Source organism: Dromiciops gliroides, chromosome 1, assembly GCF_019393635.1.
Source record: "Dromiciops gliroides isolate mDroGli1 chromosome 1, mDroGli1.pri, whole genome shotgun sequence".
Classification (NCBI taxonomy): domain Eukaryota; kingdom Metazoa; phylum Chordata; class Mammalia; order Microbiotheria; family Microbiotheriidae; genus Dromiciops; species Dromiciops gliroides.
The window spans coordinates 22,630,430-22,644,282 of NC_057861.1; the positions used below are offsets into that span (position 1 = coordinate 22,630,430).

At 42.3% G+C, this 13,853-nt stretch overlaps 1 protein-coding gene across 3 annotated transcripts in view; it reads right to left on the reverse strand.

Annotated features, from left to right (window-relative positions):
• The window catches only part of RNFT2 (ring finger protein, transmembrane 2), a 75,610-nt gene that overhangs the window by 49,455 nt on the left and 12,302 nt on the right, over nt 1–13,853 (reverse strand). For all 3 annotated transcript variants that reach the window (XM_043989061.1, XM_043989070.1, XM_043989078.1), the window contains 2 exons: nt 6,490–6,965; nt 4,465–4,541 (listed from right to left, as the gene is read on the reverse strand). In XM_043989061.1, the coding sequence (XP_043844996.1) occupies nt 4,465–4,541; nt 6,490–6,965 (553 nt within the window). The remainder of the gene's footprint in view (nt 1–4,464; nt 4,542–6,489; nt 6,966–13,853) is intronic.

Genomic DNA, 13,853 nt, shown 5'->3' on the forward strand with positions numbered 1-13,853 from the left:
CTGGCACTCTAACCACTATGGTAAGTTGCCTCTCTTATTCCTCATTAATAAGATGGGCAAAGAATTGAAAATATACTCCTCAGGGAGCTATGGAGTGGTACACGGTGGGTGGGAATTGACCAAAACATTAATATATTGGAGGACATTAAATGGATAGAATGATGGAGTTGGACTCGGGAAGACCTGAGGGTACATTCAGCCTCAGACATTTACTAGCTGTGTGACCCTGGTTAAGTCACTTAACCTCTGTTTGCCTCAGTTTCTCAACTACAAAATGGGACTAATAATAGCACCTACCTCTTAGGGCTGTTGTCAAGATCAAGTGAGATAATATGGGTAAAGTGCTTTGCAAACCTTAAAACTCTATATAAATGTTAGTTATTATTATATATCATGCTATATCCTATCTCTATTTTGTACATACTTTGAATGAACATATATTATATTGTATTAAAAATTGTATACTTACATCCTATCTGTTTCGAATTGACATATTGTATTATATGGATTCTACTGATGCTTTGAATTGACATATTATATTATATGAATTCTATTCTGTCCTTTTTATATACTTTGAATTGATTTATATATGATATTATATCATATATATTTTATTGTATTACATATATTCTATTTGGTATACACTTTAAATGGGCATATGCTATACTGTGTCAGATAAATTCTATTCTATTATATACTCCTATTATATTTTGTCCTATTTTGTATATGCTTTGAATTGACTTATACATTATATTATATTGTGCACATATGTATATTCTTTTTTATATTTCTATATTACATCCTATCTATTTTACATTCACTTTGAATTGACTTATTTGTTTAGATATTTTATTCTTCCAGTGGAATATGAGGGCCTTGAGGGATTGTTTTGGTTTTCTGTGGGGATTCCCCAGCTCCTAGAACATAATAGGGCCCAACTAAATGTATATTTGCTGAACTGAATTGGATTCACGTCCACCTTCCTTCTTTCCGTGGGAGCAATCCCCTTGACTACTGACAAAATGCAGCTCTGTCTCCATTCCCAGACACGGGAGGGCACAAAGCACAGGCCGACTGCCTCTGATTAGCCAAAGTTAGCATTTTCCAAGGTCCACTCGGCTTCCCATGATAGGCCGTTGCTGGAATGAGATGATGTCATCACTTTCTCATTGTCAACCTGAGAGCGGTTTCAGTAAATGCTCGATCCGCCCTGTCTCCAGACGCAGATCAGAATACCACTGGCTGTTCCAATGTGCATTTGCAGAGACTGGACAATATAAATGCCTCTCCATCCACCCATTATTTCAGGAGCGGTCACGGTGAATGACCTCAGAAGGCACTCGGGGCCAACAGACGGCTGTGATGAGTGTGATTAAGCCACTGAGGAACCTTTCTTCCCCCAGTAAATCACGCCTGCCAGTTTAATTCTCTATAAATCCAGGCCAGAGCCAAAGGATGAACTTGGACTTAGCCAAGCACTGGGAAAAACCCAGATACAATAGACTAGAAAAAGAAGGGAAAGCAGGTTCTTCTAGTAAAACACTCTTGCTAGAAAATTGACCCTGGAATCGCCAAGTTCAAATGCAAGAGAGATGATAAGGATGATGATAATTAGTTATAATAACATTATAAACATATAATGTGAATTTATTTATATTAAATTATATTAAGTATGATGATATTATATTAAATATTATTTATATTAAAACATAATTATGATGTAACAGCTAAACAACAATTTAAATATATTAATTGTTATGTATAGTTTAATATTGTTAACTCTTAAATATATTATTGGTAATAATAATAACAACTTATTAATAAAAACAAAATGGAGAAACACTGTAGCCAAGTAGAAGGCTGGCCTTTAGGGCAACTAGGTGTCCCAGTAGATAGAGTTCTGGGCCTGGAGTCAGGAAGACTCGTCTTCCTGAGTTCAAATCTAACTTCAGACATTTCCTAGCTATGTGACCCTGGGAAAGTCATTTCACCCTGTTTGCCTCTGTTTCTTCATCTGTAAAATGAGCTGGAGAGAAGGAAATAGCAAGTCAATATGGTATCTTTGCTGAGAAAACTCCAAATGGGGTCATCAAGAGTCAGATACGACCGAAAAGACTTAACAACAACAGCAGGACAGACTTTGGGTCAAGGTGACCAAGATTCAGGATTTGCCTGTCACAGAGTAGCTGTGCCATCATGAAGTCGCTAGGTGGCGCCACAGTGCACAAAGCACTGGACCTGGAATCAAGAAGACCTGAGTTCAAATCCAATCTCAGATACTTATTAGCTGTGGATCCTGGGCAAATCATATTACCTCTGCCTCAGTTTCCTCATCTGTAAAGTAGGGATAATAATAGGACCTACCCTACAGTTTTTATAAGGTACACATGAGATATCACAGGGTATTTCAATTTCAGGCTATCATAAACTGTTAGGATTAAATGATATAATATTTATGAAGCACTTATCACAGTGCTTTGAACATAGTAAGTGCTTAATAATGCTTGTTGTCTTGGCCTCCTCTATGAGAACTTTCCTGCTTCTCCACAGCTGAAAGTGCCCCTCTGCCCCAAATACCTTGCATTCATTTTTATATAGTTGAACACACATGTGTACATGTTTAGAGACAGTATAATTTTAGTATGACCACAGGGAACCCTGAAGTGAGGAACATCTACCAAGGGAGGCCCCTGTTCCCCACCATGTAACCTTGGAGAGTTGGGTATTAAACAGTGGCCAGGCTGCATGTGGTATATAACACTCAAGTACAGCCTGGGCAAGATTAAAATATAATTGGAAAATATTTAACAAAATAAATAAAAATATGGTACAATGCAGATAATGTGAATTTGTGGTTTTCTAAGTCCATATGAAGCCTTTCGAGATCAGTTTCTATTTGAGCACTGACATGGAAGTGACTTGTCTAAGCCAGTGCATCTCAGAGACAGGATTTGAACCCATCCCTTTCTGAATCCAAGGCCAGTTCTCTATCTACTATGCAGCACTGCTTCTCACTTGATTCATCTCTCCAGAACTCAGTTTTCTCATCTGTAAAACAAATGGGTTTGACTAGATTACTTTTTCCGGATCCACACCTTTGTTCTCCTGACCTTGTTACAGAAGAGCTAAGCTGCATTGGGGAATGCAGTTTCTACAGCAGAAGGTCCCCATAAGGATAAAATGACAGGTCTGAGAAAAGACCACAGGATCATAGCCCTAGATCTGGCTCTGAAAGGCCATCTGGTCTGATCCCTTCATTTGACAGATAAAGAAACTGAGGCTCAGGGAGGTGCCAGTGACAATGAGAGGTAAGATTTTGATTCAGGTCTTCCTAAATTCCTACCTGGCTCTCTATCTCCTACCCCATGCTACCTTCAGGGAAGCAGGACTAAGGAAGATAATAATGACTGATTTTTATACCATGCTTAATTAACTTTTATGAAGTGCTCTCCTCCTAACAACCCTGGGAGGCAGGTGGCATAACTGTTAGTATCTACATGCTACACAGAAGGAAAGTGAGGCTGATTTGCCTGCCCAGGGTCACCCAGATCAGAATTTAGGTCTTTCTGAGTCCAAATTCAGCAGTCTCTCCACTCTGACAAGCTGTGCATGCCCTGTTGTGCCCGGCCCCAGAGGACAGAACCAGGAGCAATGGAGAGAAGAGAGGCAGATTTGGACTTGGGGCATGGAAATGCTTCTTAACCTTGACAGCATTCCCAAAGTGGGCAACCCCTCACTGGAGGCCTTGAAGCCGAGGTTGGCTGGCTACATGTTGGGCATAATGGAGTGGGGATTTAAAAGCAGTTGGGCACTACCATGGGTAGCACACTGGATTTGGAGTCTGGAAGACCTGCTTTCACGTTCTGACTTAGTCACGCATTATGCCATGTGACCCGCAGGTATGTGGCAAGTCACTTCACCTATTTGTCTCAGTTTCCTTGTCTGTAAAATGGGGATATTGATTACACCTACTTCTCAGGGGTGTTGTGAGGATCAAATGAGTGCTTTGCTAACTTTAAAGCGCTATAGACATGCTATCTCTTATGATGATGACTTCTTCTTACACATGCCAAGCCTTAGAATACTTGAACAGAGCTGTGATGCCTTCCCCCAAACATCTTCAGTTCCTTCAGCTTGTCTTCAAAGTATTGGACTTAAGGCCCTTCCCCATCCTGACTGCACCCCTTGGGAGCCTCTCCAGCATCTCAATGTGTTTTTTAAATTGCAGTGTCCTGAACACAATACTCCAGGGGAGATGTCACGAGTGCAGAAGACAGCAGGAGTCTCACCTCCTCGCTCTGCCCTTCTTCCTGCCTTCTTGGCTGGCCCACTATATCACTGAGAATGATCTTTGTAATAGCTAAGGCAGGTGAAAGAGGATAGGGAAGCAGACGTTTGAGGAACACGATTCATGAGAAACTGGGGCTCTGGTCTTTTTCCTCCATGGGAAGCAAACAGACTCACCTTCAGAGACACCTGCTCGCGGAGCGTGGAGTTGGCATAGGCGAATGTGCTAGCCATTCCGATGCACACGGCAATGCCTGTGGGGACAGATGCACAGGGTCAGCCTCACTGATGGAAAGAAGGAAGGAACATTAACGGCATCCCTAGGATTGCCCTCCACCTCCTGGCATTCATCCCCAGCTCCCTTCAGAGCACAGCTCCTCATATACAAGGTCTTTCTCATGCCCACCATTATTAGCATCCTCTCCGACCCCTGGATGAAGGAACTTTGTATTGACTTTGAATGGGCTCCTTCCTTATCTGGGGAAATAGACCTTGTATCTCCTAATGGAATCCCCACATAGCCTTGCACTGTTTCATTGTTTCTCTTTCTCTTCAGGGAAAGGTGAGATAGACACTTGATATCAGTGTGTGCCCGTTTGTTTGAGCCTTGCCTTTTGAATAGTCACCATCCTTTTATTAAGCACCTACTATAAAGGCAAGAAAGGCAGCCTGGGGTAGTGGCTACAGAGTCAGCCTTAGTCGATGCGGCTGGGGTTCGAATGCCCAGGCAATTCTCTAAGACTGTGTGTGAGGGGCCGTACAGGTGCTGATCTGCATTGGGAGTCCCTCATATTGATGAAGTCATAGTTCTAGTTCCTCAACAGACCTCAACACTCAGCAATATTTTTAGAGGAAAGGGAGTTGGGGGATGGTGGAATGGTTGGAATTTGTGACTGCATCTAGGTAGGGAAATCCAGACTTGGGAAATGTTTCCTATTGGTATAGCCTGGCAACTTCTTTGCAATTTATAATCGTAGTTGCTGGGGGTCCTGAGAGGTTAAGTGACCAGCCTACAGTCACACAATCGGTCGGTAGATGTCAAAAGCAGGCCTTGAATCCATGTCTTCCTGGTCCAAAGTCACCCCACCAAGCTGCTTCTCTTGCCTGGTTCATAGTAGAGAGGGGGAGGGAAAGGGATTGAACTTGTGATTTCACTGGCATAGGGAATCCCAGCAGAGGAAACTCCCTTCACCAAAGCATGTTGGCATCTACTCTACAACTTTTAGTTTTCGCTGTCTAGCACAGGGCTTCTTTTTTTGTTGTTTTTGTTTTTAGTGAGGCAATTGGGGTTAAGTGACTTGCCCAGGGTCACACAGCTAGTAAGTGTTAAGTGTCTGAGGCTGGATTTGAACTCAGGTCCTCCTGAATCCAGGGCCGGTGCTCTATCCACTGCTCCACCTAGCTGCCCCCAGCACAGGCCTTCTTCAACTTTTTCTTCTTGTGACCCCTTTTCACCTGATAAATTTTTACAAGACCCTGGATATATAGTTATATAAAATTGGTATACCAAACTTTTTACCGTTGCCAAATTTTTCATGACCCCCCCCCATATGTGGTCGCCACCCGCCGTTCAAGAAGTTAGGCTCTAGAGCACTGGAATGTGAAGGGACTTAGTGAACTGGTGATAATAATTCACTTCAAACAAATGCAAGTCTGATATTAGTTAAGTTTCTGAGTCACCTTTTCCTGATTAATGAGACAGAAACAATGGAAAGAACCATGTATTTTGGAGTCTGAGACTGGTCTGACGCTTCATGACCCCTTTGGGGATTTTCTTGACAAAGATACTAAATTGGTTTGCTATTCCCTTCTCCAGCTCATTTTAGAGATGAAGAAACTGAGGCAAACAGAGGTAAGTGATTTGCCCAGGGACACAACTAGGAAGTGTCTGATGCCAGATTTGAACTCAGGAAGATGCATTTTCCAGGCCCGAAACTCTATCCACTGAGCCCTTATATAAATGTTAACAATTGCTATTATTGTTGTTATTTTCAAAGTCTCATAGGGAAGAAGCTTACTAGCTGGGTGACTTTGGGCAAAATGTCCTCAGAGAGGACATTTGAACTTCAGATTGTCTGACTAGAGAGTTAGGGCTCTTGTCTCTCTAGGCTTAAAATCCATCATCTAGGTCAAATTTAATTCCCCTTTGTAGTCTTTCTGGGTCTCTCAGCCCATCAAGATAGACCCTCTCTCAGAACTCACCCAGTTTATGTTGGAAGCACAGCTTAGCCAAAAGGATTAAGATGAAAGGGAGTCCCTTCTGCAGCCAACAGATCACGGCCTTGAGTTCTGAGAGAGCTGGGGCTGGCGTCCCCGGCTGATCTTCACCACCTTCTTCTCCGTGCCCGTGCCGGTCACCACCAACGTGCAACAGGGAGCTTCCCCGGTGGTGGCCATGGTGGAAGTGGTGGGAGGCTGGTCGGTGATGGAAGGGCCCACTCTCTCCCCGGCTGGCCCCTTCTTCTCGGGGGGCCGGCATCTGAATGAATACTTCCCCACCTCCAGGGGCTGAGCCCAGAACCAAGCCTGACTGGAATTGGGTGGCAGTGAGGGTACCTGGCTGGAGACCAGCTAATCCAGAGAAGATGGGTGGAGGGGAGGAATCTTCAAGCTTCAAACCTTCAAAGACACCGCCTTCGTCCACACTGGTCTCAGAGCTAAGGGTCTGGCTTCGATTTCTGAGGAGGAAAAAACAAACAAACCCGTTTTTGCCTTTCTTTGTTACCCCGGCACTAAACACAGTGTCTGCTCAGAGTAGATACTTAATGCTATCTGAATGCAGAAAAATGTCCCCAAAAGATGCATAGGCAGTTGAAAGAAGGTCGCATAGACAACAAAGCATGAGAAGACTTATATAAACGGATGCAAAGTGAACTAAATCAGTGGTCTCAATGTATAGAGAAGGGCAAGAGGGAGAGAATGAGAAACTCAAAATTTCTAAAAAATAAATGTTATAAATAAATGAATGAATGAATGCAGCTATGTGGCAGAGTAGATAAAGAGCCAGGCTTAGAGTCAGGAAGACCTGAGTCTCAGACACTTAGTAGCTGTGTGACCCTGGGCAATTCACTTAACCCTGTTTTCCTCAGTTTCCTCATTTGGAAAATGAGCTGGAGAAGGAAATGGCAAACCACTCCATTATCTCTGCCAAGAAAACCCCAAATGGGGCCACAAAGAGTTGGATGTGACTGAATTGACTGAACAACAACAACAACTGAATATACTGAGGGCAAAGAGTCATCCAAGAAAGGAGAGGCTAGAAGGGAGAGCAGAGAGAGAGACACCAAGAACAAATATTGACACAGATGAAGTCGTTTCAAGGAATACGACCAGATACTAAAGAAAAGTGCAATCTCTGGATTCAAGAAAGGCTGTCTAGTAACCAGTAGCTGTAAACTTACCTTCTGGCCATGTGTGTTCTTTACCTGTGACTCATGGCCTAGATTGAAGGCAGTATATTCTAACTCTCTTCTATGTTTAAATCTAATCTTCCCCTGAATTCTGCCTGTGTATACTTCAGGAAGAGTATACCATAGACTTTTGAGAGAACTTATGTGGCTGACTGATGTCAATGAAGAACATACTAATGAAATCCTTTCATTATTTCCTATGTCATATCAGTATTCCATAACATTAATATATCATTGGGGGGGGCAGCTAGGTGGCGCAGTGGATAGAGCACCAGCCCTGGAGTCAGGAGTACCTGAGTTCAAATCCGGCCTCAGACACTTAACACTTACTAGCTGTGTGACCCTGGGCAAGTCACTTAACTCTCATTGCCCCACCAAAAAACAAAATAAAACATTAATATATCATTTTTGTTCAGTCATTCCCCAATGGACATTATAATCTCCAGTTCTTTGCCAGTACAAAAAGAACTGCTATAAATATTTTTGTGTCTATTTCTTTTTTGGGGGTATACACTTAGTGGTTTTGCTGTTGGCCAAAAGATATGCATAATTTAATAACTTTGGGAGTATATTTCAAAATTGCCTTCCAGAATTGTTGAATCAATTCATAATTCCACCAATAGTGCACTAATGTACCTGTTTTCCCACAGCCCCTCCAGCATCTGTCATTTTCCATTTTTGTCAACTGTTACTCTGATAGGTGTGATGCAGAACCTTGGAAATGCTAGTTCAAATCCAGTCTCAGACACTTACTAGCTGTGCAACCCTGGGCAAGTAATTTAACCTCTGTTTGCCTCCGTTTCCCCATGTGTAAAATTGGGATAATAATAGTACCTACTTCCTAGGATTATTATGAGAATCAAAATCATTGTAAAACACTTAGCACAGTGGTTGGCACATAGTAAGCACTATATTAATACCTCCCCACTTTGTATCTGCTGACCTATCTGATTTTAATTCCACAGCACAAGATACTCCCAGTATCCTGTCCCCACACTCACCCCACCTTTTCCTGCCTCCTTTTGATTTTAAGCTCCTTGAGAGAAGGGATTGCCTTTCTTATTATCAATTGTATCCCCAGTGCTTAGCCCAGTGCCTGGCTAATAGTAAATGATTAGATGATTCATAAATCTTTTTATTGGATTAGGTTATTATTATTCATTTGCATTTCTATAATTATTAGTGATTGGGTGCTTTTGCATATCCCTGTTGATAGACTGGATAGCTGTGAAAATGTCCTTATCATATTTTGTGATTATTTTCCATTGAAGAATAATTCTTATTCTTAAAATTTTAAACCAGTTCCTTATATATCATGGAAATGAGCCCTTTATTAGCTAAACTTACAAGGATTTTCCCTACTTAACTATTTCCTTTCTAATTTGCTGCATTGATTTAGTTTGTACAAAACCTTTTTAATATTATATAATAAAAACTGTCCATTTCATTTTCAGTGATTCTCTCTATCCTTCTCTCAGTCATGACATTTTCCCCATCTGTAGAACCAAATGGTGATATGTAAGGAGCTGATGTTCTAATGGAGAGAAAACATAGATAAATGAGCACATTCAAGATAAGTACATGGTGTTCCAAAAGTCTAAGTGTCATTTTGAACTTTAATAGCCATTAAAATCAAGAGTTACTTAATTTCAATTAAAATTAATAGTTATTAAAGCTTAAAATGACACTAAGACTTTTAAGACATTTGATCCAAATGAGATAGAAGGCAGCCTGAGAGAGAATGGTAAATAGAAAAATGAAATAATCCTTATTCTCAAGAATTTATGACTCCATGAGAGAAGGGATTGTACCACAGTGTAAACAACAGCCAGAAAAGCAATGGAATGCTGGGTAATTAAAATGACCAAACCTGGCCATGAAGAGGTAAGAAAATGTGGTTCCTTCCTTTCTTTGCAGAGGTGAGAAGCTAAGGGTACAGAATACTATATATAACATCAGATTGGATTAATGCAGTGTTTGGTTTGCTGTGTATTTTTTTTCCTTTTTCTTCTATTTTTTGTTAAAATGGCTTTGGGGAGATAGTAGGATGGGAGGGATAATTTGGATAACAAAGTGATAGAAAAAAACCCAAAAGATAACAATTTTTTAAAAAGACAGGCAAAGGGCAGCTAGGTGGCGCAGTAGATAGAGCACCGGCCCTGGAGTCAGGAGTACCTGGGTTCAAATCCGGCCTCAGACACTTAATACTTACTAGCCGTGTGACCCTGGGCAAGTCACTTAACCCCAATTGCCTCACTAAAAAAAAAAAAAAAAGACAGGCAGAAAGTACTCAAAGAGACTAAGTCAGGAATGAAAGAAATAGAATTCATGTTCCTAGAATTTCAAGAGCTCCAGTAGGGTTCTAATAAATGTAATTTTTTAAAAACAGCTAACATTTAGGGGACAGCTAGGTGGAGCAGCAGATAAAGCACCGGACCTGGATTCAGGAGGACCTGAGTTCAAATCCAGTCTCAGACACTTGACACTTACTAGCTGTGTGACCCTGGGCAAGTCACTTAACCCCCATTACCCCACCCCACCCCCCAAAGCTCACATTTACATAGTACTTTAAGTTTTGGAAAGTTCTTCCTCTCATCTTGTTTAATCTTCCAAACTCTCCAGTGAAATATAGATGCTAATGCTATCTATCCCTATTTTAGAAATGAGGAAACTGAGGCAGAGAAAGGTAAAGTGAATCGTTCCAGAGCCACACAAAAATCCAAATTTCAAAATCAGGATCCAAATCTATTTCTTTCTGACTCCACACCTGGACCTCTATCTATTGATGTAGTCTGCTATTTCTCTACAAATTCAAGACTCAATTATATCCATTCCCTGGAGGAAACATCCCCACAGATATTAGGTAGTTAAGTCACCATGGAAATAACAGTGGATTGGGAGTCAGAGGAATGTAGGCTTGTATCCTACCTGTTTAACCTTGGGGGAAGTCATTCATGTAAAATGAGGACACTGGACTAGGAGATATAAAAGAACTTTACTGGATTGAAATCTTTAATCCCACTTTTGGGGATGGGGCAATGAAGATTAAGTGACTTGCCCAGGATCACACAGCTAGTAAGCATCAAATGTCTGAGGCTGGATTTGAACTCAGGTCCTCCTGAATACAGGGCTGGTGCTTTATCCACTATAGCGCCACCTAGCTGCCCCCAATCCCATTTTTTTTGATCCATGTGAACCTTTGGGCATTCAAAAATTTGGTCATCAAACTGACATTCACCTTCAGGATTATTCTCCAATGGGATACTCCCCCTCCTGTTTCCCCCCAATGTGGTTAGCTTTAAAGGTATTCAGGACCTTGGACAATTCTTTCTGAGCCTGCCCCCTCTCTAAGATTATATTCATCTGGGCGAACTTGGATTGAAATGAACATAAAGGTTAACTCTGATGAGGGAGGGATGTTATTAAAATAATAGACAGCTAGGTGGGACAGTGGATAGAGTGCTAAGCCCCAAATCAGAAAGACCCGAATTCAAATCCAGTTTCAGCCATTTATTAGCTATGTGACCCCTGGGCAAGTCACTTCACCTTTGTTTGCCTCAGTTTCCTCAACTCTAAAATGGGAATAATAATAGCAGCTACCTCCCAGGGTTGTTGTGAGGATCAAATGAGAGAATGTTTGTAAAACTCTTGGCACAGAGCCTGGCACATTGGTGCTTAATAAATGCTTCCTTCCTTGCTTGCTTCCCTCCCTCCCTTCTTCCTTTCTTCCTTCCCTTCCTTCCTCTTTCATTTCTTTCCTCCTCCCTTTCTTCCTTTCTTTGTTTCCTCTCTTCCTTCCTTCATTTTCTCTCTCCTTCATTCCTTCCTTTCTTCCCTCTTATTTTCTCCCTCTTCCTTGATCCCTTCCCTCTCTCCCTCCTTCCTTTCTTCCTCCCTCCTTTCTTTTTTCCTTCCTCCCTCCTTTCCTTTCTCTCTTCCTTCTTTCCTTCCTCTCTTCCTTCTGTTTCTCCCTTTCCCCCTTCTTCCCTTTCTTCCTTCTCTTCCTCCCTCCTTTCATTTCTTACATTCCTCTTATTTTTTCCTTCCCTTCTTTCCTCTCTTCCTCTTCCTTCCTTCCTTCCATTCTTTCCTCTCTCCCTTCATTCTTCATTCCTTCCCTCCCTTGCTCCTTCCTTCCTGCTTTCCCAAGTGCAGCCTGAGTTGGGAGGAGAAATGGAGACTGGAGGACAGAGAAGGAATAATGATCCAGGTATGACCTACTTCACCAGCAGGAAAATATTTTGTGAACCTTAGCGTGTTATAGAAATTAAGGTGGTTGTTATGAATAAGCAAGAAGAGCAGTCCTCAGATTGCTAAGTGAAAGCCTTTGCTCAACAAAAAAGCCTGAGAATTCCTCAACATGAGAAATCTAGACCACAAAGGTGAGGCTTCAGGGTGTGTGTGTGTGTGTGTGTGTGTGCATGTGTGCATGGATGCACACACACATGCACACACACACCTGTGTATACACACAAATAGGCAGACATATCTTCCTTTATCCTGTCTCCTCTGGGAGCCTTGGAAAACTCTCCTGGTCCCCTTGCTCCACTCCGTGCTTGGAAGTTTGTAGAGCTCTCAGTGGACCCCAGTCCTCCCAGGAAATGCACACTGCCCCTGAGCAGGGCTTTTTATAGCCCTGCTTCAATCCCTGGGTCCTCAGACTTGAACCAGCAAGGACCGCTGGGGGAATGTTGGGAGGAGAGACGAATATACAGGTATGAGAGACAGACAGTGGCTGGGAGGAAGCTCCCGGTTTAACCACTTCTATGCTGGCCAAAAGATGGAGGAATGGCTGGCACAGAGCAGACTGGGCCACTAGGCCCCACGTCCACATCTGCCTATCCTATGCACATTGAGGGAAAAAAGAGTGTCAAAGAGAACACAAGAAATGCTGCTCAGGGATGACAACTGACCACAGAGAGAACTCAGACCTGCTCAACTCTTATTTCCTTTTTGTTTTGTGAGCCAAGAAAACTCTTATGTTCATAGATTCAGAGTTGCAAAGGACCTTCCAGGCTGAGTCCAACTGTGTCATTTTACAGGTGAGGAAATCAAGGCACAGAGAGGTTAGTGACCAAGGATCACAGTTCTAGAGCTGGAAGATACCTCAGAGGCCACCTAATCCAGCTTCCTCATTTTATGGATGGGGAAACTGAGGCCAGGAGGGGGAAAGTGACTTGTCCAAGGTTACACAGCTAAGAAGTATCTAAGGTGGGAATCCAAGTCCCTATCCACTATGTCATGCTAGAAAGGACAGATAAAAAACAGAAAACAGGGAGTATATAGATACCTAAGAGCTGGTAAGACAGCAGCTAGGTGGCACAGAAGGATAGGATACTCAGGAGGTGCTGAGTTCAAATCCCTCAGGGCAAATCACCTAACCTGTTTCTCTCATCTTCTTCAACTGTAAAATGGGGATAATAATAGCATTTACCTCCTAGGATTGTTGTGAGGAGGAAATGAGATAAAGGCATAGATGGCATGCTTATCAAATGCGTAGATGACACAAACCTGGCAGGGACAGCTTTCATACTGTTTGATAGTTAGGACTCAAAAAGACCTTGATGGGCTAAAACACTGGGCTAAATTGAGTAAGATGAAATACAGAAATGGGAAGCTTCGCAAAGCTGGTGAAAGCCTTCATCACCTCTCACTGGGACTATTGCAACAGTCTTCCTATCTCCAATATCTCTGCACTCTATGGTATTTCCTATCCAACTGCTGAAGTGATCTTCTTAAAGCCGAGATCTAATCATCATCACACACACACAAACACACACACACACACACACACACACACACACACACAACTTAATAAACTCCAGTAGCTCCTTATAAGGGCAGCTAAGTGGCACAGTAGACCAGACCTGGAGTCAGGAAAATCTGAGTTCAAATCCAACCTCAGACACGTACTAGCTGTGTGACTCTGGGCAAGTCACTTAATCCTGTTTGCCTCAGTTTCCTCATCTGTGAAATGGGGATAATAAACAGAACCTACCCTCCAGGGTTGTTGTGAGGATCCAATGACATAATAGTGGCACATAGTGGGCACTACATGAATACTTATTCCTTTTCCTTTCCCTTCCCCGGTGTGATTCTGTGCAAGTCACTTCAGCTTTCTGCTCAGTTTCCTCATCTATCAAATGGGTTCATTAA